Source organism: Pezoporus wallicus, unplaced genomic scaffold (assembly GCF_028554395.1).
Source record: "Pezoporus wallicus isolate ANWC-B61680 ecotype Strahan unplaced genomic scaffold, APGP_CSIRO_Pwel_v1 contig_5104, whole genome shotgun sequence".
Classification (NCBI taxonomy): Eukaryota; Metazoa; Chordata; class Aves; order Psittaciformes; family Psittacidae; genus Pezoporus; species Pezoporus wallicus.
The window spans coordinates 550,311-577,803 of NW_026637335.1; the positions used below are offsets into that span (position 1 = coordinate 550,311).

The window sequence follows — 27,493 nt, forward strand, 5'->3', positions numbered from 1 at the left end:
GTGTGAATTGGGTCAAATGATGAACTCTGCTTATTTAAAATTTTTAGGTCTTAACTTTGTTTTTGTTTTTCTTCTGCATTCCCTTTCTTTCCCCTCTGTAGCTAAATGGCCTTAAAATGGCAGATGAGCCTATGGAAGAAGGTGAACCATATGCCTACCATGTAAGTATATTCGATAGATGTTCATTTGAGACGCTTATTAGCGTGACTTGCTTTTGAAGCAAAAGTCATGCATTTCCTGCTCTTTAATAACTTTTGAGCCTGTCGTTTTATGTGACCAGATCTGAAGAGGCTCCAAGCCTCAAAGGTGATTTTGAAAATTAGTACCTGGGTAGGGGCCTTGTTTGGGAAAGTTTGTCCCATGAGGTTATGGAAAACCGATTCTATGTGCTGGAGAAAACATTGACAGGTCCCTCAACCTTGGGAAATGCTCTGTCCAGCCTTGAACCATTTATCCACAGAGCGCTTAACGTTGCTCTTATTACACTGTCATCTGTTTGTTTGTGTTTTTTTTTTTGTGATGTAGTTGTGGTACATTTGTCTAGAAGGTGCTTAATTCCTGCTATTTTAAACCAGAATTTTTACACCAGTGTGTTAATTTGACTTGCATAGAAATATCCCAAATAAACTCTGAGTGTGATTTTGACCAGTGATTCGGTGATGTGCATATTTAGGAAATGCTAAAGATCAGTGTTCTATGTGTTGGCTAAATCTTGGACTGAATTTCAGGCTAATTCTGTACGTAGTGAAATGCCTGAGTTCGCATGGAAAAATTTGCCATCAGTTTTCAGCATGCCCATCCATGTATTTTTGAACAGAATCATGGAAGAAGGTATCAAGTAGATTTTACTGCCAGCTGTAACCACTGCTTTGTGTTGCAATAACTTCTTGAGTAAGTGATTTGGAGAATAAACTCTTGGGGATAGAAACGTGGTAATTGGACTTTTCCTGGTGTGGAGTAAGCAAATAAACAGTCAGTGTTGTAGTCGTATTACATGTAGCAAAGAAAGATGCGCAATGGGTTGTCTCAATCTTTTGCTGTGCTTGAACCAGAAGGATGTTGCTGAGCTTGTTTGTTAGGTGCTTGGAGCTACATACCAGTCAAGCTGCAACAAAGTAAGATGGCACAAAGCCATAAATGATTGTAGAGTTTCTTTCAGTGCTTTGTTCTCTTGAACTACTGAGAATAGTTGCCTCTTGTGCCAGGCAGCTCGGTGGGAGCTGGTACCTGAACCCTGAGATGGATGTGCTGTTCAACCAGCAGAGTACAAAACCAGATAACCAGATTTCCAGTTCATGGAGGCCAAACCAGAAATGGAAGTGAAACAGGCTTATATATCTGTTCTACTTCTTACCTGCTTGTTTCTTGTTGATGATGCAGAGGTCCTCTTATACTTCAGTCATGCCAATTTTTAGTACTTTAATGATTCTTAAGTGAGATCTTTTGCAAAGGTAAAACACTTTATAAAAAATAACTCATTTCATACATCTCAAGTTATTCTTTATTTGCATGGAAAACATTTTCCTTCTCGGTTCACATTTAGAAATACTCTGTCAGTCTCCTCAGCAACCACATGTGATGTCACAGGCTAATGACTCAAGGTGGGTGATAAACAGAAGAGCAGGTGAACTCTTAAAGATCTTTTCTCATGCATAGGTTCACAGCGTTAAGGAATACAAATTAGGATGGTGAAGTAAAAAGGCATTTAAATAGACTATTTACATATTTCATAGAAAGAACCACCCATTAAGTCTCTTGTACAACTACACAACTCGCTGCTTTCATCTGTTGTCAGATGACTTGAAATGCTGGTGTTCTTACCTGCCTTAAATTCCAGGCACGTGCTTAAAATATGTGCATCTTTTCGATGAATATTTACATGTACCGTCAGCAAGGTGGAGGGATGAAATGAAGTTGGCATGTGTACACTGTATCGTAAATGTATGTCAGCTGTTTACTTGTTTTAATGTGTGATCTTCATAGAACTGTTTGGGTTGGAAGGAACCTTAAAGCTCCTCCAGTTCCAACCCCCTGCCATAGGCAGTGACACCTTCCACTAGACCAGGTTGCTCCGAGTCCTCCCTGTCCAGCCTGGCCTTAAACCCTCCCCGGTATGCAAGACTTTCTGTATTCAGCCTGACTATAGAATGCTGTTTTTAACTGAAGCCAACCATTTCATTAAGTGGTCAGGTCTTTTTCTGGTGCTGTTTGTACTTGTTGTTGAAGGAGAGCAATGCACTGTGTTAGGGTTAGGGTGTTTTTCTGGTCTCTGCTAAGAGAAGTTTTCAAGATGAAGACCTAAAGAGAGGATAGGAGGATAGTTAATAATAATTTGGATACCCTAAAAGCAACGTACTGCAAATCAGATGTGATTTCCTGGTGTGATTGGGATGTATTTTTTGTGTACAAGAAGTTCATTGGTATTCTTGGTAGGGCAAAGAGGTGCTGCTCCTTTTCTACATGTAAGCTGAGATTGCTGTTGTAGGCCTTAGCACGTAGTTTTAAGTTTCAAGGGTGCTTATTTTGACATGTTGCTTGTTTTGGCTCACACAAACTTCTCTTACACCGTGAGAGCTGCAATACATCATCTGATTTGTTTTCATCATGAATGTTTGTCTTTTCACAATTGAGGGCGCTGTGCTCTGCTTTGCTAAAGATGAGAGTAACAGGAAGAAGTGAACAGTTCAGAATTACCCTCAGCTTTCCAAAGGTCGTCTCCATACAAGATAGTCCTTCCATGAACTCTGCACTCCAGAGCTGTTTCTTCTGTTGAATTCAAGAATTCTCAGAGTTCTTAAATGACTCACAAATAGGACATTTGTGCTCTTCAAATGATGCATATTCCTCTAGCTGCAAATGGATGACCATATTTATTATTTGCTGCTGTGAAAAGCAATCATTACTGAAATGATTAAATTCAATTTAGGTTTCATTAAGACTGTTTCAGGAAAGGGGAAGATGAGAAGACTAGCAACTGGGAAAACTAAAGGCTGCTAAACAAAAGTGAAGCACAGAAGGATCATCTTAGACTTAGTTTAAAGATCTGTGCATTTATTCCTTTCATGCAAGAAAATCCATCTTTGCTGTAGCTGTAATTTATGACAAAAGTAAATAAGCATTCTTTGAGAATTTTACTTCAGTTTAGAAATTTCTGTTTATGAAAGGATGGATGGGAAAATTCTTCATTTGAACAGCTTTCTTGTCATACTAGAATTTAAAACATTAAGAAACCCAAAGAAAACAGAACCCACACCCCCCAAAGAAAACCCCAAACAAACAAAACACCAGCAAAGAAAAGAGGAGGCATTTGTGTGCATTTCTAATGATACTTGACTCATTCAGGCCTGTTCATTGCTGCTTTTTGTTTGTCTTGAAATAATAGGATGAAGGAAGTGTGAAAGAAATTCCTATTACACACCATGTGAAAGAAGGCTGTGAGAAAGCAGATCCAGCACAGTTTGAACTCCTTAAGGTTCTTGGACAGGGATCATTTGGAAAGGTAAGATAATTTTTTATTTGATGTTCAGTTTAAACCTGCTTTGTCTTACTCCCCTTATTTCACTAATACTGCAAGGGAAGGTATAAACCTAACACATCTGAGTGCAGATAGATATGCCTGTGGAAATTGCCCTGTTTTGAAGTTTCTACCCTGTTTTGCAGTTGGGTGGGGAGTGGGAGGTGTTACATTTTTTCTATGATAGCATTTCTGTCTTGTTTTTAGAGGAAAAGGAGATGTCTTTTTCCATAGACCTGTCCAGGCATTCCTGAAAGTTACTGCTGAGGCAGAGTTGCTGGGGATGTTTGAAAAGATACTGACAAATTTCATCTTTTTCAATCTTACTCTGGTGCCAAGGCAGCACTTTTTATAGCAGTACACCCAATCATACCAGACACTGAGGGACAGCAGCCTCAGTCTTTAGGCAGGAAGGGTCAGTCAGTAGCAGATTTTGGGAGGGCTGCCATGGAAAGCTGTGGTTTGCTTTCACTGAAAAGAGGCACATCTGTGCTTCACTTGGACTGGCATCTGCAGTTTCATGGGGATAATGGTACCAACAGTACGGAATTTGGCCGGTTGGATTATAGAATCACAGAATACCAGGTTGGAAGGGACCTCAGGGATCATCTGGTCCAACCCTTCTAGGCCAAGCGTGACCTAGACTAGATGTCCCAGCATTCTCTCAAGGTGAATCTTAAAAGTGTCTGGTGTTGGGGAATCCACCACTTACCTGGGGAGATGATTCCAGTGACTGGTTGTTCTCCTGCATGCAGTTGGTATCTCCCCAGGACTAACTTGTGCCCATTACCCCTTGTCTTTTTCATGTGAAAAGATTTAGGTGTGGGTTTTATACAACAGCTCTTGTGCTGGCAAGCTCTGTTTGCCTAATGCCATGGCTATCTGAAGCAAATCCATGGTGTTTTCAACTGCTTCAGGATTTTGTTGCACCATCTGCTGTGGAATCAGACTGAACAATAACTCTATTCTGTATAGGTTGCTTTTTATCTTCTGTAGCTTGGGTTCATGCTTGGGAGGCACCAGTGGTGTAATAGACACTTCTGGAGGCTCTTCTGGAGGAGGTAGTGATTTGTCTTTTAATGATGGTACTTCACATGCTGTGAATGTTTGACTTTTTTCAGTATACAAAATTTGTATTGATGTAGATATGGGAGAATGATTGTGGTAGTTTGGAACTTGAATCAGCGTAACAGTAAATAACCTGGGAAATGTATTTCAGGTTTTTTATTTTGCTCTATCTGTCAAGTAATGTGCAGCTAAAAGACACTAAGTGAACAATCAGTCAAATAGCATGTAGAAGAAATATGGCAATTTTTTGGTTACACTGATGTTTTCGTAGTGTACCATTTGGAGTCATGTTGCAGAAATGAAAACAAGACTGTAGTATCTCAGTCACTAGTTTTAAACACGAGTTGAAATACTAATCCCAGTGTATAAGAAGCTAATTTATTGTTTTAAACCAGACTCAAACTAGATCTTTTGCAGCTTCAAGTAAGCAATCTGTTTTATACATGCTTCTGTTTTCCTGTTCTTGTGCTGGTTTTATTTGTCTCATGGCAAGAACAAATCTCTGCATAGAGCTGTATGTGGGGAGGAAGACATTAGGAAGGCATTTTGGAAATGATAGTTCAGAAATAGACTTTAAAGTATTTCTTCATGCTTTACAGCTTAGGAAATATTTGTTTATCTGGTAATGTTGGTTGGCAATTCCCTCATACACATCTTGAGAGCTTAAAAGGCTCTGTGCATTTATTACTCCTGACTTGAGATGTATTAAGCTATCTTAGGTTAGTACATCTGGTACCGACCTTTTAGCCCTGACTCAGATTCTTACTTCCCAGAGTTCAGACTCCGGACAGCCTAAAGAAAGCTCTTGCTCAGAATCCTGCCAGCTTGGTGAGACATCTGTTTTAGGGCTCTCAAAACCTGGCAGTGCTTGGTTGAGGAACTAGCTTTAAGAACTGGATGGTGACTGTTGCAAATCTGAGCAGAGCTCATTTTGTCTACTATTTGTGGCTTTCTATTGAAAAGGGAAAACAAACAACAAAGATCAGTGAGTGGTGCCTTGATGGTGTTTGTGTTAATCCCTCTAGTTCATACTTCCCAGGGATCTCCCTTTGGGTTTAGCAAACACAAGGTTGGTTTTCCCTGATCTATTATAGTGCTACAGCCCATCCTCTACCTGTCTTTTCTGACATCTGTGCAGGATTTAACAATGCTTCACAGAAATAGAGGGTTAAATTTCATGTCCATTACTGAATTTCTCTCTTCAGCCTTTGATAATCTAAAGCTTTAGCACCTGATCTGCTGAAGATGATCTTCGGTTAGCTTAGTTGAATCATCTTGCACATGTGGCCACTTTGAATCTGCTTTTCAATTGAATAACCAGTCATTGCATCTCTGCAAGGTGCAGGCTTTGTCTGCACGTTAAATAGTAGTAGTTTTGAGTACTACTTGAGTAGTACTACAACTATGCTTGAGCAGTTTTGACTGTCAACTTTTTTGGTTGTTATTGGCTGAAATTTGTAACTTGTATGTGAATTCCTTACATTCTCACAGGCTGCTAGTTAATAAGCACTAAAATACTTGTACAGGCTTATAAATACTTTTGTAATTGTGAGTGTATTACTCTACAGATGTTTTCTTATTTGCTGGTGTCTGAATTATTCCCTTTACTATTTGAGCATCAACATCATATAACAGGAGAGCAGTGCTGCAGATCAGTCATTAGGCAAAATTTAAACAAAGAGCCCAATAACCTTGAAACACAATGACATTTTTCTACAAACTAGAGCTTAAAATAAAAACAGCCCCTCTCCCAACCCTGTGGAACGTGGTCAGTGGCAGTGTATGAATTTCTCATTCTAAAATGGAGAATGTTGCCAGCTTGTATGCTTATTTTTTAAAAAGCTAATTTCTAGTTATCTAATAATTTCTAATGAAGTATATGTGTAAACAAATCTGGTGTTAATGAAAACATGAATATGGTAAGATCACAGAGGCCATTTTGGGTAGCTCTTGGCATTCTCTTGTGATCATACATCATTTTTTTTTTTATGGTACAAACATTCCTCATGATAATTGCTATTATAAGAACAGCAGCTTGGAAACAGGAGCGCATACCGAGCCATTTTGTAAATTGAAAGACTACTAGTTAGAATATTACTCACTGGAGATACATGTATTTGTACTGCATGATTTTATCTAATACTATGCTTTTCTTAGTGTCGAGTTATATACCATCTATCTTTAAAACTCCCCTGGAAATAAAAGAGTAGAAAGACCTGTTGGAGTTGCTATTCCAGGGGGAAAGGGTGCTTTGATCTTGAATGGTGAGGTTTCCTTGCTTTCATCTTGGCACTCTTACAGAATTCATTAATACAACCTGTTACATATTTCAGACTTGGGTCTTAAAACTCAAAAAACTCTTAGGAGGTGCCAGACCAGGGGCACCTCCAGAATTGTCCTTCTCCAAGTAAGGAATATAAAGACACAGATTTATACAAGTACTTATCAAATAAGTACTTATTTAAATGGCTTGCTGTAGGAAAGAATGCGTAGTTTATAATGAAGCTTAATACTTCAGAGAGCTTGGTGGTGTACGTACCTCTAATCTGATTAAGGGAATGTAATTTTGTTCTTCCTTTAAAGGTGTATACTTAGGAAAGAACACCGAAAGCTGTCTGAAATAAAAAGGATGTTTGCAAATCCTTTGTGATAGTTGCGTATTTGATTACTAAGCTTGCTGATGCAAAAAGACATTATGAATGTTTGGCATCCTTTTCATTGCATGGACTTTTCGAGGAGTGGGATGGGACTAGGGACATGCTATCTCCTTGTCTGTATTAATGAAGTTTAAGGTAAAGACATAAAATAATGTGTTTTATTTTATTTAAGTCAGCTTAATCTAGTGTTTACGTAAAAGATTTTCAGGAGTAATTTTAAAAATGGGGTTTGTATTACCAGGTCTTCCTTGTACGGAAAATAATTGGCCCTGATGCTGGGCAACTTTATGCAATGAAAGTATTGAAAAAAGCTTCTTTAAAAGGTACGTGTGTGAACCTCTGTCTCTTAAATGACTCATGTAAATATTCTTTTTAAAAGCTTTTTTTTGGGTTTGGTTTGGTTTGTTTTTTTCTGCTACGTATTTTTGAGTGAGTTCATAACTGTTCTCTGATGGTAGCTTTTGTCTGGAGTAACTTGTAAGCTCATGTTTTAGAATTATTTTAAATCTGGCCAAATAGCTTTAGGTATGTGGTTAACAGTGCTCTTTCAAACTTTAAAATTGCATCATTTAATTTCGTTTAGTCTGATCATTATATGAAACCAAATTAATTTCATAAACACTTTTCCTTTTGTCTGAAGTTAGAGCTCTACTGTGGTTAAAATTGGTCAGTCATTCCTTCTTATAGGTGCCATAGCAAGCTAGCTTACTGGTTTGTCATTCAGAAGAAACTGTAATGCATGCAAGTTCACTGTGCATAAAGAGGGATTGTTACTAGTTGGGGAGGAAAAAGTAATCTTAGAAGACAGAAAATATATGTTCAGTCCAGATAGTTAATTCAGAGACTGAAGTTAGCTGCCTAGAAATACAGATGTGAGCTTTTTCTTGAAAGTAATGTAGATTATAAGAAAATACTGGAATGTGTTGGAGGGGAAGGAAATTGAAGACAATAATGAATATCAGTCAAGGAATTAAAAAAACAGAGTTTTGTTATCTGAAAGCATGTGTTTTGTGAGAGACTTTAAAGTTATAAACAAATAACAAGGAAAAGTATTGCTTTAGAAATAACTTCTGTTCAATTTGTATTATACCAGATATTTTTGCTTCATCCTAGTCTTTTCCTTTTTCCCCTCAGTTCGGGATAGAGTTCGTACAAAAATGGAGAGAGATATATTAGTAGAAGTAAATCATCCATTTATCGTCAAACTGCACTATGGTTGGTATTTGGTTTTGCTACATTCTTTGAAAGTTTCTTTCATACTTGAAGGCATATCTGATCTTGTTCTTTCTCAGGTTTATAGTGCCCAAATTAGGTTCTAGCAACTTTAAATAATAGGGCTAGAAAAGAAGGTAAATTTTAGATTGAGTCCTCTTGAAATGAAAGATTTGGAAGATTCTGGCAAATTCTGCAGAGAGGTTTTTTTGGTTTTCATTGAGTAAAGCCAAAACACAATAATTCACATACTTGGTTTTTCCCTGTTTGAGAAAGGAGAAATGTCAGTATTTTAATGATCTCTTATGACTAAGATTGTCTTCTACAAGAAGCAGGTGATCATTCAGGAAATTACCTCATGTGCTGCTGAGTTATTTTAGATCCATAACAAAAGTATTGCCTTTCATTGGAATTTCCAAGTTGTAAAAGCATTCAGATCTGTTTTGTAAATCGTCTTTGTCACACAACCATTGATCTGTGTATTTATTTATTTATTTAAGCCTTTCAGACTGAAGGGAAGCTATATTTAATATTGGATTTTCTCAGGGGAGGAGATGTATTCACACGATTATCCAAAGAGGTAAGTACCTAAAATTTTACCTTCACTTAGTATTAAGAGTTTTTGTCAATATAGTATTGTCTTCTGTAGCTGTTTCCCCCATGTATCTTATCATAATCAAGTTTTTAATAACTTAGTTGGGCTTTCCATACATGTTCTAGAATAAATTCTGTAACCTTAAGTAACATGAGTGTGTATTGATTAGAAGTCTGAGTTTTAATTTGGTATCTGCAAAGTGCAGTTCTTTTGTCTAAAAATGTTTTGTTGCTTAGAAACCTAATTGAAGTAAATTAAAATTTAGCAACGAAGGAAGAGGATGTAGAAGTTCTCGTGCTCATAGTCAGCTTAAGTGCTTCTGAAAGCCTGCATCTCTGAGAGATTTCTGCTGCATTGTAAAATTTCAGAATGCTGTAATACAAATCTTAATGCTTAATCTCACAAAGTGTAAATTGAGTATTTTTGAAAGCACTTCCTTTCATCTAACATGGGTGTGCAACTGCACCTTTAATTTTTCCTTTCGTTTTTTGCTTTTTTTTTGGAGTGAGAGCTTCAGAGGAGGGAATAGGATGCAGCCTGGTTTTTGTTGTGGGTTTTTTTTAAACCTTTTTCATTAAGTATTTATTATATGCTACCTTAAGTATTATGAACATGTTTATGAGACTTTTCTTTCTCCAAACTTGTCAAATTTTCATAAAAGATTTCAATTTTTAATGGCAATTTCTCAACAACTTCTCAGTAAGAGGGCTTTTCAGTGTTTTCACCCATGTAAATACATTTGTATTGCTAATACATAGGAAATAACACTTTCTTAAATGGGAAAATGGGGTATGTGGCTGGTCCTTCATGACATGAAGGAAGTGGTTGTGTCCCCAGTATGCAAAGCCATGTGCTAGTTTTATTTCCTCATATGGTAAAAACTAAGCTTGACTTTAAGAACAGGCAAAAGAGAAGGAAGAATTTAAAGGGGAGAGAGGGGTTCTCCTTTTTATAAAAAGCTGACCTTGGTGAAAGAGTGATTATGTCTAAGAATTGAGCTCAAAATTGATTACCGAGACTAAAATGGAGGTCAAAAGGCTTAAACAAGCCAACTGACTTGCAAAGAGTTGTTGGAACAGGATGTAGGAAAGAGGTCAAATTCTGCTTTGATATAAGATGTCTAATTATAGAAGAAATTGTGTTGTAGCAGGAAGAACTTTAGTACTAACACAGCTGGGATTACTCAGTTTGCAATATTCTTAAATAAGGGATGCAAGCCTATCCATAATAATACTAGCTGGGTGGTTGAAAGGTGTATTTATTCCCTTTGGGAATAAAGTAATAATTATCAAGTTTTGTTATTGTTAAACCTCTAATTGTTTTTGGAAGACTTCAGTTATTTTCTTTTAAACGTTTACTGTGTATATAGGTAAGGAAAAAAATCAGGGCTTTTTATTTTATGATGGAAAGATAAAGTATTTTCAAAAGTACATGGAAAAGCAAAAATGGGGACAATATCCTTGAGGGTAAATTCCCCATGGCGTTTCATAGTTGCCACACAAGGATTATTTTAAATTAATTGGGTTTAGTATGAGGTTATTAAAACACTTCTGTTGGTGTTTAAATTCTAATATGCATAGAAGGGTTTAAGCTGTGGAGGTGAAATGAGTATATAATGAAATTTTCATTAGTAACAGTTAATGAAGTTGACTTGCATCATGTTTAATTTAACACAGAAAGCAGTTTTAAGTGAAATGATTATTGGGAGACTGTAGAATACCATTTAGCATCATTGCATTCTGAGGTTTGTATTTTGACTACTCCAAGGATTAGTGATATCCAAAGTTTCTCCTGAATGCAGATAAAAGCCTGTATCAATAATGCTCTTTAAAAAAAATTAGGTAAAACAGTATAGCGTAACAGCTTTATTGTTCACAGAACATTAATACCTATTGTTATGGAAATTAGGAATATTTCTGTTGCCAGTAGAGCAGGTTACATATGTGCAATTCAAAGTATAGATTAGTATACTGCTAAATTGGTACGCCCAGTTACCTTAATTTTAGTGTTGTTAGCTATCTACTGTGCAGTTGAGATGGCTGTTCTCCTTATTCCTGGTGCTTTCAATAAATAAAGGACTAGTTCACTTAAACCTCAGACTCAATTCCAGTAATTTGCAGAACACGACAAGAGGCAAAGCAGGTACAATTCTTGTATGCGAGATGAAAAGCAACCAGTTGAATATAGAGGATAGAAGTGCATCACTCAAATGCTCTGTATGTAATGTCAGTCAGTTTTTCAGTATCTCACTAGGTTTCTTCAAATTTCCTCAGAAGAGCAGGGTGGGTTCTTCATCTCCTACTACAGATTTTCATGTAATTGTTGTTTTCACCAGTTCTATTTTCTGTACTTTTGAAAAAGTATTTCTGCTTTTTCTACATATTGTTAATGTGAATTCAAAGACAGTCACTCAATACAGCAGTCGTGTACTAAATTTTACAATGCAGTGGAAAGCAGTCAGTATAGGATTGTGGCAGGGGTGCTGGTGTAACATTTATTACCTTAAAAGTTAGCTAATGCTCTGCAATAATGCTCTGATGGTTTTGTTTAAGTATTGCAGGTAGTTTGACTGTATACTTTATGATTAGCCTGTATTAGTATATAATTTCTGTTAGGTGAATTAATGAATTATGAGCTCATAAAGTACTTCTAAAACTTATTTGAAATTCAGGCAGACAGGAGTATTTTTTTAGATTGCAGTTTTAAAAACTGAAGACAAGATCAGAAGGTAAATCTATACAGTTCTTATTAGGTTATGTTTACAGAGGAAGATGTGAAATTCTACCTCGCAGAACTGGCCCTTGCTTTGGATCACCTTCACAGCTTGGGAATTGTATACAGGGACCTGAAGCCAGAAAAGTAAAGTAAAATGTATTTTACCACTATTACATGTATTTTGCTTGTTGCTTTGCATTTTCTACTATAGTGATGTAAAAAATTACAAATATTATTGTTAGACTATGTAAATGTAAAAAATATATCTGTGATTTTAATGAGATAATATTGACTTATTAAATTAATAACAGCCATTGGAGATCAAAATTGTTAACTTTTATGTGTTAAATGTTTTATGTAAACATTCCCCTTTATGTGTATTGGTGAATGTGAATTTTAATTTTCAGCATTTTGCTTGATGAAGCAGGACATATCAAGTTAACAGGTAGGTAACACTTACTAGTATAGCACTTTCTGAACGTATTCCTGTACAAGCTTTTAGTTACAAGCCTAAGACATGTATAGTGATGGCTAGATTATGTGTGAGCCAGTATTTAGCTGTTTAGAAATTGATTGGTTAGACAGACTTCTTAAATCTGTATCACTTCTCTATATAAATATTTATTTTTTTTTATACAAGTACTTTTAGTGAAGTATTTTAGATCACCAGAGACTGTATCTTGCAGTTTTCAGATCCTTATGTCCATGCAGGTTCCCCTGAAGTTAGTTTTCAGGGCTAATATTTGTGTAGATCAGGTTGCAGTACTAAGAGCAATATTGCTAACTGCATATCCTAATTGCTGTATTTAAAATTTAGGAAAAGTAGTTGGAAATAAAAAAAACAGCCATTGAACGTGTTTTTTGAGGGAGCTTTAGTTCAGGAGGTGGTACATTAATAACTCAAACTATCCACCACTCTGGTTAGGAAGTGAGCTGTATCAGATTTACTACGAAATGCCTTTTAACAGAAGATCAAGAGGTGGTAGAGACAGGCTTAAATTTGCTGACTGAGACTTTTAAAAGGGAGCAGAGGTGCTTTTGGTGTAAAAAGATTTTAGTGTACAGTGAGACTTCTGAAATATTACTTCTTTTTTTGCCTGTCTAGATTATCACTTTGAAATGCATACAAAATTGCAGAACAATGTTCTATGAGGAACAATTAAAATACATATATTCTGGGAAATTACAAATGCGTAAGACTATTTGGAAATCAAATTGCAATCAATTTCTGCAAGCTTTAAATCATGTTTCAGGTTATGCTTTTATGTTCTAGATTTCATTATATATTTTATCTACCGATATTACCTATTAAATTCCAAGATAAAATTAAGCTTTTTAAACTCTCAAAAAATTGTTGGAATAACGATGGAAAGAAATCATGTTTATAAATTGCATAATTTTAAAAATTCTGTATTATATGTTTAAATCCAGTTATCTCCTAAAATTCTCATTTCCTTCTGAGACTGGAAAGAATAATTTATGGGATTATTGATTAGCAGTCATTTCCCCTTTGAAAAAAGGGACTCTTGAGAGTTGGGCAAATATCAAGGACTTGCGTATCATTGTTCAAACTAGTGAAGAAAAAGGAATCTGGGAGTGAAGTGAGCAGATATACAAGTTTACTGAGTTTGAGTCAGGTTGCAGAACCACGTTGTCTTATATAACAACAATATTTTTAGTCTGATTTTATTTATTCATCATTCAGTAATACTAGACCCTGCAGACTGAGTTCTCTTTGAACCTGATTTTTACTTCAATTTTTTATGTGAAAAAAGCAGGTAGTAAACAGAGATGAGACCTTTTGATTATCTTAAGGCTCTAATCATGTAATATTACAAGTATTTTGAATAGTAATATTGATGGCTAATCAATTTAATAGGACTTACAGAATGGTATGTAGTAAACTGGTTGTGTGCAGTATTTCTAGATATCTGCAGTTTCTTGTTTCATGAAGAGCTAGGATAGTGACACAGTAATCTGAAAGCAAGCAAGCAAAAGCTGTCAACACTTTGAACTACTGTGTACAGTATTTTGTTTTTTCTAAAGTTCTTTACTGGCTATATTCTTGTAATGCTGTTGTTGTAGACTTTGGACTCAGCAAAGAATCAGTAGATCAAGAGAAGAAGGCCTATTCTTTCTGTGGTACTGTAGAATACATGGCACCTGAAGTGGTAAACAGGCGAGGGCACAACCAGAGTGCTGACTGGTGGTCCTTTGGTGTTCTCATGGTACTGTATGCTTCGTTGCTTACCTTGCTTAAGGTCACAAATACATTGCATATGTCTAAGTGAATGTGAAGTAATGTCATTAGAATAAGCTTGTCCAGATCTAATTACTAATGCTTGGGTAAGGGGAAGAGATAATAACTGGATGTCACCTGAAATAGTAACTAATCTGAATAAAATTCCCTTTTCACCTGCTTAGCCCTATAAGGAGTACTTGTCAGGAACCAAAACAATCACATGTAGTCCATTGGTAGTTTAGAACAATTGTGGTCAGTGTGAGTCTTCAGTTTGTATATTTATTTCAGATATTACTTGATAGTTAAAAAAAACCCCACCCTGAATACTTGGTTTTATGGAATATTAATTGCATTTTTGTAAGAGTAAGCCTGTTGAATGAATACTGGAGTGTTGCAGTGAAATAAACCAGTAACTGCTAGCACACCTATGCCATGATGTGTTAGAGCATCAGGCTGAAATATGCACATTGAAATTAAAAGTAAAGTACTGTTTTAGAATTTATTCTTCTTGTTCTTTTCAGAGTATGGCAACATCTAAGAATTGGTTATGGAGGAGATTTTATTACTTAGAGTAGTTTGTGGATTTCAGATATTCCTACATCATAATTGTGTCTCACTTGCCACTGTTGTTATCATGTAAAGTGCCAGTGACAACCAAATTTTAGATTTGTGAACTTTTTGGATAATCTTTTAAAAGCTCAAGGCAGTATGTCTGATGTAGAGATAGGGAACAGTACATTACTAAACACTTTGAGCAGTTGGGGGAAGAAGTGTTGATTTAGATTAACATTTGTTCTTTTCAGTTTGAAATGCTTACTGGTACACTACCATTTCAAGGTAAAGATCGAAATGAAACTATGAATATGATACTCAAGTAAGTATATCTTCTTACTTTTGGAAAGTCAGAAAATGTCATTTAAATATGTTTTAACAGCTTGTTGTAGCTGCTTGTGCTTGAAGAGTTTTAGGAAGAACAGGAACAAGAAAGCCCAGCCCCCTCCCAAAAAGATTCGGATCCCAGACCACAGAAATACAATGAAGTATATGCAGGAATTAAAAACGTAGGGATTAACTTGTATTTTTATTGTAGGTGTATAATAAAGGTAAAAACAGTACTGTGAATTAGACCACCATTATTTACCGCTCATGATGTTGTTAGGCTGTTACAGCATCCTTTATTTTGTAAGCAGTAGTTAATCAGATGTTGCTTTGTGTATGTAGGTACAGAGAGTGCACATACAGGCTGACATTTTTCATATTAAATTACATCAGTTACACCAGAAGCTGTCTAACAGGACAGACTGGGTAAACTGGTAATTACTAATTGAAGCTGTTGGGCAAATATGTTCTCATCTTTATTTGCACTTAACTAACAAAGAGTTTGCTTTTGACCACATGTAGAGCCTTGAGCCTTTTGAAGGGGTGACAGTCAGGGAAGGGGGTGAGAGAGAAGTTCTCTTCTTACCAACGTACAGCAGTTTGAGCTTACCCTGAGGATGACTTTATAGTGTTATTACCTGTGAAAACAGATCGATCAGATCACTAGCCTTACTTGGAGTTTGAAGTGATACTACAGTTTTGGAGAAGAACTTCTTGCCTTAGCAAGTCAGTAAGCATTTTATATGATGGCTTAATGAGGCTTCTACTTCTTGAGGCTTTTGTTTCAAGAGGAATATTAGTAATCACTTCAGGGGCAAGTAATTTGGGATTTGAGTCTCTTCTGGCATTGATTCTGGTGGAGGTATTTTGGTGATGCTTCCTGGTGACATGAAGATATCTTTGAAAATATGTATTCCTGAGAATGGTTTTACTCTATTTTAGCATAAAGCTTGTCTGGGGGGCTTAGCTGTGGTCAGGATGTCTTTTTGTTCGGATTTGTTTTGGGCTTTTGTTTATGTTTGGGTTTGGTTTCTTTTATATAATATGAAATTTAAAAGCTGCTGATTTAAATATGTACAGTCTATGAGACTTTGGAATAGATCCTTGATACATCAGATTGTGCAATAAATTCTGTGTAGACAGTTTTTGGCAAGATACATTTCTTCTTACTTGGTCTCTGTTTTCCTCTAGAGCAAAACTTGGAATGCCTCAGTTCCTCAGCCCTGAAGCACAAAGTCTTCTGAGGATGTTGTTTAAAAGGAACCCATCAAATAGATTAGGTTGGTTCATTTATTTGGATCTTGGAAATAAAAGTAGTTGGGTTAAGTTGATTATTTAAAGGAAGTATTTGCTAGAGACTCTCAAGCTCTGGATGGTCAGTAACATTTAGGTCTAGCTACCATTTTTTGTTAGTTTGGATCATGACTTCCTGGGGTTGGCTAATGAATGTTTACTTTCTTCGTAACTGTAGCAGTGAGCCAAGGCTTTGACAGTGTCAGAGCAAAGATAATTGACTGTATTATGGGCTTCTTGTAATCTGTTTGCCTCCCTGATAAGGTGTATGCTTCTTAATTGAGTATTTTAAGTCTTTAGAATATTGCTGTATTTGTAATTCCCTCTGCCATGTCTGTGCAAAGTTTTTAGAAATTAACTAATTTTTTAGTGCAGTCATCTTCAAAACTTTACCCAAAAGTGTTATAAATACAGTATTTCCTTTGCTCAGGAGCTGGTTCAGATGGAGTTGAAGAAATTAAGAGACATCCTTTTTTTTCTACTGTTGACTGGAATGTAAGTACAAAATGAATCAAATTATGCTGGTTTTAATTTTTCTACATGTTGTAGCATTATAAGTACTTGTATCCAAATAAGGCACAGTAAACATTGCAGGACTGCTGACTGTTACGTTCTGGCTTCTATAATTTGGCATGTGGAGCTGTAGTATTTATGGTATAGAGAGTAATAATTATAAAATGTGCATTTACTTTGTAAATAATGAAGAGTTGCAGCATTCAAATGCTTAAATTGTCTGTTAGAACACTCTAGCTGGGGGAGGATGCTTATGTTGCCTATGTGCAGGAATCCTTCTCTTCAGTAAATGTCTGTCTAGTGCTTCCATGTGGGGCACAAAAGCTCATTGTGATTGTGATTCTCTTTGACTTCTCTCTAGTTAGCTGCAGCACATTCTGACTTTATCAGTCATACTGTGTTCACAGCTCAAGTATTGACTGCGATGATCTGGAGTCTGTACAAGTTCATGACTGCTTGCTTAAATTTTTAACAAGCGCCTTAAAGCTTTTCCTCTGTAGATGTCTATAATCTTTTGAGATGTGTTTCCAGAAACATTCTCAAACCCCAGATGCTCTATATCAGATAAACCCACGCTGAAAACACTCCTTTGCTATAGTACCTACAAAAGGATACAGACAGGACTACCTGCAATGCCAGCCAATACAGTGCTCAGCTGTTTCTGTAAAGCCTGCTATTGTGATCCTTCTCTTTATCTCTTGTATCTGCTTCTGAGAAGGTGTTTTTTCTAGCTGTGTTTATGCAGTATCCACCATAAAGTCCTGTTTAGCAAGTAGAGTTTTCAGTAACAGCAAAACTTTCATGTTAGAACGCTTCATAAGTCCTGTCATTTTTTTTTTTTAAATATCAGTGAGGAAGTTTGAAAGATCTGCAGAGTTTCTGGGGTTTTGTGGTTTTTTTTTTTCCCCCCCTTTTTTTAATTTGGCAGTGCTTTATATTTATTTCACTACAATGTTGATGACCACTTCTGTATTTTACCTCGTTATTTCTTTGGATGAGTTCGGGTCCCTCTTCCTTGGTTGTGTGTTTTATGTGGGTTTTTGTGTTTTATTTATCTTTTTATTGAAATATGTTGCATGTTTCTGTGCAGGAAGATTAAATGAGAAGAACTGCAAAAAAACAGGTCTGAAAGGATGAGAGAAATGCCAAGAAAATGTTCTCAGAACCTCCTGAACTTTGCTTAGGGCTGCAACATTGCTTGACTTTTCCTTAACTGTGAATGGGGCTTATTGCAGATTTGAGATGACCAAGGCAATGCATTTTTTTACAGCATATTGAGTAAAGTAGAAAGAAAGAAGGAGCTTTTTCCTTCCTTCCCCCTAATTTAGTATATTAGATCAGGGAAAAAAATGGAATAGAGCTTTGAGAACTGGCAGTTCCTTGCCAAAAGGTACGTGCCTGTCACTCGTGAGAAGTCTTTGGGACCCAGAAGAGCAAGGTGAAGACTGTGTTCCATGTCTTCCCTTTTGGCATGGGTTTTTCAGGGTTCTGACAAAAGAGCTGTGAACCAGGTCTGAGGTGCTGGCAGAAGGTAAGAGGTGCTATGGCTGTTCCGTGTTTTTCTGGATAAGCCACGGAGGAACTAGTGACAAGTAACAGCCTGTTAGAGTTTTAAAAGTACTGATCTGGTAGATGAGGCACATTCAGAAGAATAAGGAAAAGTTCTGTATTGTTTGACTTGTTTGGTAACATTTACTGTAGCAATTCAAATCAAAGCTCCATGAAAGTAAAGCAGTCTTTCCATATATATTTGTGGTTTTCTACGTGCTATATATTGTTCACTCTTTCAGAAAACTGTTTTAATTAAATAATAATATTGGAGTTGCTTACCCTCTAGCTTGCAAAATTGTAGCACCTGTGGAAATTTCATTCACTCTTGGTTTTATGATCTTCTCCTCCTACTTTAGAAACTGTTCAGAAGAGAAATTCAACCTCCATTTAAACCTGCTTCTGGAAAGCCAGAAGATACCTTCTGTTTTGATCCAGAATTCACAGCAAAAACACCAAAAGGTAAATTGTGCATGTTTATAAGTTGATGAGGTTTGTGGGACAAGAGGGGTCAGATTAGTGTTACAACAGCAAACAAAGAAGTCAAAGTTAAAAGGAAAGGGTGTAACAGGTTTCCCGTACTTTGAAGGAGTATGTTCCCTTGGTGGTTTCTATTCTTTGAAATATTTTGCTATACTTTTATATTCCTTTTTTTTCCTGTTGGTGAATCAGCCGTAGCTTTGAGACCATAATTCAGATGCTAAGCCAGATGTGCAGTGCTTGTGGGGGAAAGCATTTACTACAATAAGTAAACCAAATTTGATTGCAGCAGTGATTTTTTTTAGAGTCAGTATTCCACTGAAAATTACTTGCTTTAAGTAACTTTCTTAAGCCCATTGCTTACTATAATTATTCAAATTAAATCTTAGAACTAGTATTATAATGCCTTTTCATTGAGCTGTTCCCTTCACTACCCATGCTGAATTTGACTTTACTCCTTAGAAAATGGTGATGCAAAGGTATAGAACTGTGGGGAAGATGCAGAGTGGACTGAGTACCTGTACAACTAGATCAGTTGAAAAGCCATCTCCAGTAGTTCTAAGAAGCTTATGAAAATTTATCTTTAAAATATCCCTTAAGTTATTGAACCACAAAAATTTCCAAGTAACTGAACTTGGAAACAGAGCAAGTGCAAACACTGTTTAGTATGCTTCAGGCTTCATTTCAGGTTTTCTTTTGTGAGTTTTTCTTTACTGCTGCATCTTACTTTTAAAACCACTTGTCATGTTTGGAGAACATCTATGGTTCTAATAGACTACACAGAATTATCAGGCTGTGCTTGCTGTGAAATTTCAGTGGATTCAGAAGTACATATATTTTGAGAAAAACTTGGTTCTAATTATTCAGTAGTATTACTAACTGAATGTCTTGTATTGTCTCATTTCTGCCTTGCCAGCAGCACATATACCACTGAAGTAGCAAAATCTGTGGGCGCTCATCTTTGCTATGCAGTCCTTGATCATAAGACTGTGATCTTTATTTCTTTCTCATAAGTAGTAGTGTTGTTTTAATAAACTTCTTCCTAAGAACATGTATTCTGACACTGGTTCCTGCAGTATCTTGCAGTTTTAGATGAAACCAGGGAATACTTGCTTTGTGTTTGGTATTGAAATAAGAGAAGACAGAAAAACGACTGGAAGTCTTACTCACCATCTGGTGTTATTCTTGTTTGCTCCCCTTGCCTCAAAATGTTTTTTCTAACATACCTCTCCTGAATGTTTAAAAAATAGCCTTGCTGGGATTTAGCCACACTAATCAAATGTGCATGCCACTAGATTCTCCAGGAGTCCCACCTAGTGCGAATGCACATCAGCTCTTCAAAGGATTTAGTTTTGTGGCAACTACTACTGTGGAAGATCATAAAATATCACCACTCACCAATATACTGCCAATAGTACAGGTACGTCCTAGGTATATTTTTGGGGAAACTTTTTTGACATGCCAAAGACCAATATTTAGTGTTTGCGGTCTGTTCTTTTTTGTTGGGGAGACTTAAAATTTGCATTATTAGAATGTTTCCAAGGGATATTTCTAAATTTTAGAGTGTGTTGCTGTTTTTCTGGAGGCAGAATTCATAAGAGACATTGTGGGCAACCAGAAAAAACTTTTGCTGTTGAAAACAGTACTATGGGCGACGAGCGTTTTATTGTTTTAGGTGACAGATTGTATGTGTTTTTTTGTTAAGCAGCTTCATGGAAACGGCGCACAATTTACTGATGTATATGAACTGAAGGAAGATATTGGTGTTGGTTCCTACTCTGTTTGCAAGCGATGTATCCACATAGCTACAAATATGGAGTTTGCTGTGAAGGTACTTTAAATAAATTTCCTTGTGACAGTTCTGAAACTATTGCATAGTAGTTTTGTAAATTTAAATACCTGAATTTTCTAGGCAGTGGAGATATTTAGATGCTGTGGGAAGTGAAAAATGGTGCTTGCTTCATTTGTTCAAATTTGGTATTGGCTTCTTTAGCTCTTCTTTTTTCTGGGTAAAGTTTTGAAGATCTGGCTTTGCAATTAGTCTGGAAGCCTGAAAGTACTGCATGATGGTAACAGCTGAAATAAAATAAAATCCACAAGGGTGGAACGGGACTGCAGGGAATTAGTGATGCTTCAGACAGTCCACTGCATTTCCTTGTCCATTGGAGCAGAATGGACTGCATTAATGACATAATTTTAATCGCTAGTAAGGATAGAGCAAGAAATGAATAAGCAGTGGGATGTGAAGATGGAAGATTAATTAATTGAGATTAGTAAGAAGTAATGAACTCTAGAAATATTTTTTTTATTCTGTTGTTGAAGTGGGAGTAAACGCTTTGTTTAGCTAAGTTGTTTTTCCTGTTGCTGTATTTTGCAGATAATTGATAAAAGTAAGAGGGACCCCTCAGAAGAAATTGAGATTCTCATGCGTTATGGACAACATCCAAATATTATTACTTTAAAGGATGTATGTACCTCTCTTTCTCTGCTGTCTCTTATTGCACAGTAATCAAATAAATATAGATGTAGAAAGCTTATTGGGATTCATTTAACTTCTTTTACATAATAAAATATACTGGAAGAGCAGTACATATAGTAAGGTGCTGTTTACATAGAGAAATTATGTAAAAGTTAGAAATACTGTGTTTCATCTTATTTTGAGCAAGTAGCTAATGTGTTGGCAATGTGAATCTGAAAAAGCAGCTGCATGTTGTCCGTATATGCGAAGTGCTGGCAGCTAAAAATTGTCCATGGAGGGGAAAAGCAACAGGAGCAGTAGGGCTACACTCCTATTGCAGCAGAAGTTCTTAGTCTGATAAAACTTGATTCATGAATTAACAACTGATTCCCTTGATGTCTCACAGAATGCCAATAAGCTGCCCTATACTTCGTGCTTTAAGGCTCCTGCATTGCAGAATTAAATTAGACAGTCCCTGCTGTTTGTGCTTTATGTTCATATGTGAAGAGGTGAACAGTCTAGTCTGTAACTTTCATTTATCAGGATACATAATTATAGATGATGTTTTTAAGAGATAATCTGTATTTATATATGCATGCACTTGTTAAATTTCTCCTCAGGTGTATGATGATGGTAGGTTCATATACCTTGTCACAGAGTTGATGAAAGGAGGAGAGCTGCTTGATCGAATTCTCAGACAGAAGTTCTTCTCTGAACGAGAGGCTAGCGCTGTATTATACACTATAGCCAAGACTGTGGACTACCTGCACTGCCAAGGAGTGAGTGGTTTCCTCCATGACATAGCTGCTTCCACATTTCTTAGAATTAACATGCCTTTAGTTATGTGCTTTAGTTGGCTTGCTTTTTATGGCAGAAGGGAAGAGGTTTTCTGAGTATTTTATGACAAACGTGAATAATATAAACAACTCATCCTGTTATTCTGGCAAGCCCATAAGACTCTAATTGTACAGTTTATGAAACAGCAGATATTTGTTCTCTTAGGCTCATGGGCAAATGGTTATGTTCCAGTTTCATTATGAGCCAGTAGGCTTTTTTATTACATTCCTTGAACTAGAACTTATTGTTCCTTGGAAGTTACATAATTGTGTAGATCTCTTAATAAGTATGTTAATCTAGAGAATAGTTTTTCTAAATGTAAATTATGTACAAATATACATGCAAATTCTAAGTGATGGATTTTAAAATTTCTTTGTTTGAAGGTAGTGCACCGAGACCTTAAACCTAGTAATATTTTATATACGGATGATTCAAATAATGCTGATTCTATCAGGATTTGTGATTTTGGATTTGCAAAACAACTTCGAGGAGAAAATGGACTACTTCTGACTCCATGCTACACTGCCAACTTTGTGGCGCCAGAGGTACCTTAAGCTGATGCGTGTGTTCTCACTGCTGGTTTTGATGCATCAAGTACTTAAACTTTGTAGCAGTGCTTCAGAAAAAAAAAAAGAAAAAAATTCTGCTAGTTTTCCTTAAATAGAATTATACATATTTTAATAAACACTGTGCATATGTTTATAATAAACCTGCTTTAAAAATAGCAGAATCCACCCTTAAAAATGAGATGTAAGCCTCCTGAAAACCTTCAGAAATGATGTTCTGGGGACAAGAAGTAGTGTTGGTAGCTGCTGTACTCTGTATATCAAAAAATAGTCAATCCTGGGATTGACTCACCCTTCCTTAGGCTGTGCAGTGGTATTGGTTTGGGGTGGTCTTTTAATACTGAGAATTTTTTAATGCTTTTTGTTTTATAGGTTCTCATGAGACAGGGATATGATGCTGCCTGTGACATATGGAGCTTGGGTGTTCTTCTTTACACAATGTTGGCAGGGTGAGAACTATTTCTTAGCTTTTCTGTTTACCTAAAATTCCAGCATGCTGTGTGAATCCGTGTTTTTGTTAAAATGGTAAGATATTACCTGACTGATTTTTGAATGCAGAATGTCAAAGACACTGCAATGGAACAGGAATCTTATGTACATGTGTATATAAAGTAGGCTTATCTCATAGGTAGGTTCAAGGTTTCTCTTCTATAGTGCATGACTTAGAGATGCCAAAGTCTGTCCCAGTTTCCAGGAGACAACTTGGTCTGTAAAAGTATGTGGTGTTTTCTTTCTCCTTCTGACCCTTGTCCTCCCGACCCTGGCACCCTTGTAGTCCACCTTGTATCTCCTGTCCCAGGCTTGAGTCCTGGCCCTTTTGTAGAGCACACTGGCTTGTAACCTCTTAAGTTTTCTAAACCTCTAAACTTCCATTAAGCACTATGAGGTGCTCAGTGGCCAAATATTTTTTGTCTTACAGATAAACACTATCTGTTGGAAACTGTTCCCCTTGATAAATTTGTAGTTCTTGTAAAATCACTGCCACCACCACAATTCTGTCATAAAAACTAGGATTCCTGTATGATTTGAATGCAAATATGCAGATAGAGACTGGGCAGTATGCTGCCTGCACACTTGAGAAACGTTGTCTGAATAAAAGGTATAGCGGGTTAAAAGTAGGGGGTAGGAGTGGTCCAGCATGTATTCCTGTCTTTCCATTTTGTTCCTTTTAAGCACATCAGCTGGAAGACTAAAACTAACTGTCTGGGATCATTCCTAAACCTCTGTTGATGATGCTGTTGATCTATGCAGTGCTTTCAAAGTACTGAGATAGAATGCATTAAGATTAATTATTATTAAGCTTTATTATTATCATAAGTATTATTATACTTGATTAACCACAATTAAAATAATATAGTTCTGAAGATGAAATGTTAATATAAGAAGTATTTAATAGTATATAGTGTGTTTCTGTTGGCAGACTTGTAATGATTCATGAGATTTTACCAGTTTCTTGCAGCTTCTTGCCTATAATAAGGCATTTTGGCTTTCCTTTTTTTTTCCTTTCAACAGCTATACTCCATTCGCCAACGGTCCTAATGATACTCCAGAGGAGATCCTGGTACGGATAGGCAGTGGAAAATTTTCCTTAAGTGGAGGCAACTGGGACACAGTTTCAGATGCAGCAAAGGTGTAAATGTGTTTTGTTCTCATTTTTTTGTATAATTTGAATGAACATCTGCTGAACTTCATAAAAGACTAACACAGTAGTGTGCCATTATTGCCTGCAGACTTTATTGTAGTGAAGGTCATGTGGCCAAACCTCCAGTTTATAGCAGGGTCAACTGTGACATCTGACCAGGTAGCTCAGGGCTTTACTCAGACTTTAAAAACCTCCAAGGGTGGTGTCTGAACAGCTTGCCTGGAAGCCTTTTCCAATGCTCGCCTGTTGTCATGGGGAAGCAGCTTTGCCATCCTGCCTATGTCCCTTTGGATGGCTGCCCTGCCGTTGTACTCATCGGCCCATTCTCCACACCTCCAGCTTGGTGTCCCACTGCAAACTCAATGAGAGCGTACTCTCTTCCTTCCCCAGTCACTTAAAGAAGATAGGTCCCAGTATAGGCTTTTCTAATAGTCAGTTGGGTTTATTTCTTGTTTTTACTTGAATCAAAATCAGAATGGAAGGATGACTTTTTGCAATTATTGTTAGTTCTAATAGCTAATTAGTCTTGCTTGAATAGGTTAATATTTCAATGCTGAATTCATCAGCATGTTAGTATTTCCAGCAATTAAACTAGTACTTTAACAACCAAACATATTTGGCTGTCTTGCCAAAAACTCTTGAGCAGCTTGATTATACATCTGCCCCTATTATTTAAAGACAGCATCACTCATCAGTTGCTGTATGTGTTGTCTGGGCTTGGTGTTAGCGTGGTCTGTAGGTATCTTAGTCACCAGCGTTACCTTTTATAAAGCTTGGCATTAATATTAAATCTTTTCTTGATCCCTCTAGAACTGCACTACTTGTTCATTTTGATAGGAGTGATTCAGAATGCTTATTGGGCGATGCTGTCTTAGCACAAGTAATTCACTTCAGTATATGGAAGAGTGCTTAATGTTTTGTACCTAGCAAAGGGAACATTCTGTCAGCTTGTTCGTGTTTTGTTTTCTTTCAAGCTATTCTGTATCTGCTCTGTGCCCTTCCCACCCAGCTCTTCCTTTGACCAACATTGTAATTAGTAGCTTATTGCTAATGCTTCTAAACAGGCAAACACAAGTGTCCATTTTTGTTGCTTTTACTCTTTGTATGGTTCCTTGAAGGAAAAATTCATTAATAGTATATCCCTGTATATGAATTCAGTTGTAATACATAGACCCCAAATATGTAGTACAAATGAAGTTTGCAAATAATAGCTTTCTTCTGTAAAATGTTTGCTAAATTTTAGTATTATTTCTAGTCCTTTAAAAGATTATATTAATAAGCAACTGAAATATGAAACAAACAAGAGTAGGTTTCTTTACAATAAAGGCTTGCTCTGTTGAACTGTTTAAATAGTACAACACATTGTTTTCAGACTTCTGCAGTGTCAAGGCACAGAATGATCCAATTTATCTGCAGACTTTTGTGTGTATATTTGCATTGTGTTAATCCCTGCTGTATAGGGTACTCTTTTCTTCACTGCTGCCTTAGTTAATGCTTTAAAGTCTGCATAAGATTATTTTAACTAAATAATGCGTGTGGTTTTCATTTTTATCTAGGACTTGTTATCACATATGCTTCACGTAGATCCACATCAGCGGTATACAGCAGAGCAAGTATTGAAACATTCATGGATAGCCTGTAGAGACCAGTTGCCACATTATCAGCTAAACAGGCAAGATGCACCACATCTAGTAAAGGTAAAACAACCGAAAGGCTGGCTGTTGCCTGTGCTGGTAGATGCACAATGAATTGGGTTGCTTTTAGAGCTACAGGCAGAACTTTTTTTTTCCTTTTGTTTTCCTGTTGTTTTTCCTGGTACCTAGATATTTGAGCTACATATGCAGATAAATTATGGATAAACACATTTTATTAACCTGTGTATAAAGGAAGAGGTTTTCCTGGGTGCTTTGTTTTCAGAGATTAAGATAACTTTGGCCCTACAGAAACCTGGTAAGAAAGTTACTGGAGACAGATTGCCATATGTCTACTAGCATTCTTATTCAAGTAATCCTTTGGGATTTGTTTCTATGGCTGGCTCATATTGTGCTTTCCTAGCATAAGTTAATAAACTATGTTACAGGCTTTTTCCACTGGTATTTTATCTGTTCTCTATCAGTGTTTCTGACTTGACACAAAAACATTCTACTGTATGCAGGCAGATTTTAGGTTGGCTTCATTAGTTTTGTTGGATTCAAAACCAGCAACATGTGATGGCCAGTCTTAATTGTGTTGTCTTCATAAGTCAGGACCTGAATAATCACTTTCGTGGCTGTATTTGTTAAATTGATGCTCATGTTCTTGGAAGGTACTAATTCTGACCCATACTAAAGGGTGACTTCTACATCTAAGGTATGTAAAAGCAATATGCAGGAAAGAATAAGAAATGTCAGACACCTGCGCTTAGACACCTGAAGGATGCAGCAATAAATTTTTTTGTTTGTTTTTCAAAACAAACTTTAGAGACCATGCATGACCTGCCTTAAGTCTTGTGGGGTTTTTTTACAGAGTTAATTAAGAATTTATTTTCTTTATTTTTTGATGAAAATGACCTTTACAGGCTTTCCTGTATTTCATTGTTCTCTAGGGAGCCATGGCTGCTACATATTCTGCACTGAATCACAAGACATTTCAGCCAGTGTTAGAGCCTGTTGCAGCCTCCAGTTTAGCTCAGCGACGGAGCATGAAAAAGCTAACATCAACAGACTTATAGATCCACTGGGACACCTTAGCAAACAGAAGCAAGGGGAAAATCCAATAAGTGGCTCTATTTTGCCTGACCTGTGATCAAAAAAGGCATCTATGGTTTCCTGCTACACTACTTGAATTCTGTAAAAGTCCTTTTTTTAAAAAGAAAAAAAAAAAAAGAAATCCACAGGTTCATACTGTGTTGTTTTACAGGCCGTATCTGTTAAATTAATTTAAACATCAGGTACACCATGATGAATTTCTCTACACTGTCCTTTAAGAGATCTGTTGCAAATATTCTTTCACGTTCTGTATAGTTTTGCTGGGTTCATTTAAAAAATGGTTTAGGGGACCGTTGCCAATGACCAAGTTGTACATAAAGTGTCAGTGTAAGTTTTCTTCTCTTCACACCGTTAGACCCTGTTGTGAAGGACAAATTCTTTGTAATTGGGCACTTACTCATTTAACTTAATTAACTTGTTCACTGCTATTACAAAAAGCTGACTAATGTATCGTGCCAGTGTTAAATGCATTAGTGTTAATTTGGAGGGTCTGTTTTTGCATGGTGCCAGTAACTGATAAGTTTATG

General features: G+C 36.5%; 1 protein-coding gene across 5 annotated transcripts; it reads left to right on the forward strand.

Moving 5' to 3' along the window:
- RPS6KA6 (ribosomal protein S6 kinase A6) lies at window positions 1-27,493 on the forward strand. Of its 5 annotated transcripts, none has more exons than XM_057404748.1 (21): window positions 1-161; window positions 3,383-3,499; window positions 7,481-7,562; window positions 8,374-8,454; window positions 8,952-9,031; window positions 11,799-11,905; window positions 12,169-12,206; window positions 13,847-13,989; window positions 14,807-14,877; window positions 16,074-16,162; window positions 16,606-16,670; window positions 18,596-18,698; window positions 20,012-20,136; window positions 20,422-20,547; window positions 21,094-21,183; window positions 21,795-21,953; window positions 22,395-22,556; window positions 22,950-23,026; window positions 24,090-24,207; window positions 25,776-25,916; window positions 26,804-27,493. In XM_057404748.1, the coding sequence occupies exons 1-21, from the start codon at window positions 117-119 to the stop codon at window positions 26,927-26,929; spliced, it is 2,145 nt and encodes a 714-aa protein (XP_057260731.1). In that variant the 5' UTR covers window positions 1-116; the 3' UTR covers window positions 26,930-27,493. The 5 variants fall into 5 exon arrangements, with proteins under 5 accessions (XP_057260731.1, XP_057260733.1, XP_057260732.1 ...); XM_057404749.1 differs by having other exon boundaries at window positions 2-161; window positions 20,425-20,547; XM_057404751.1 differs by lacking the exon at window positions 1-161 and adding an exon at window positions 649-1,601.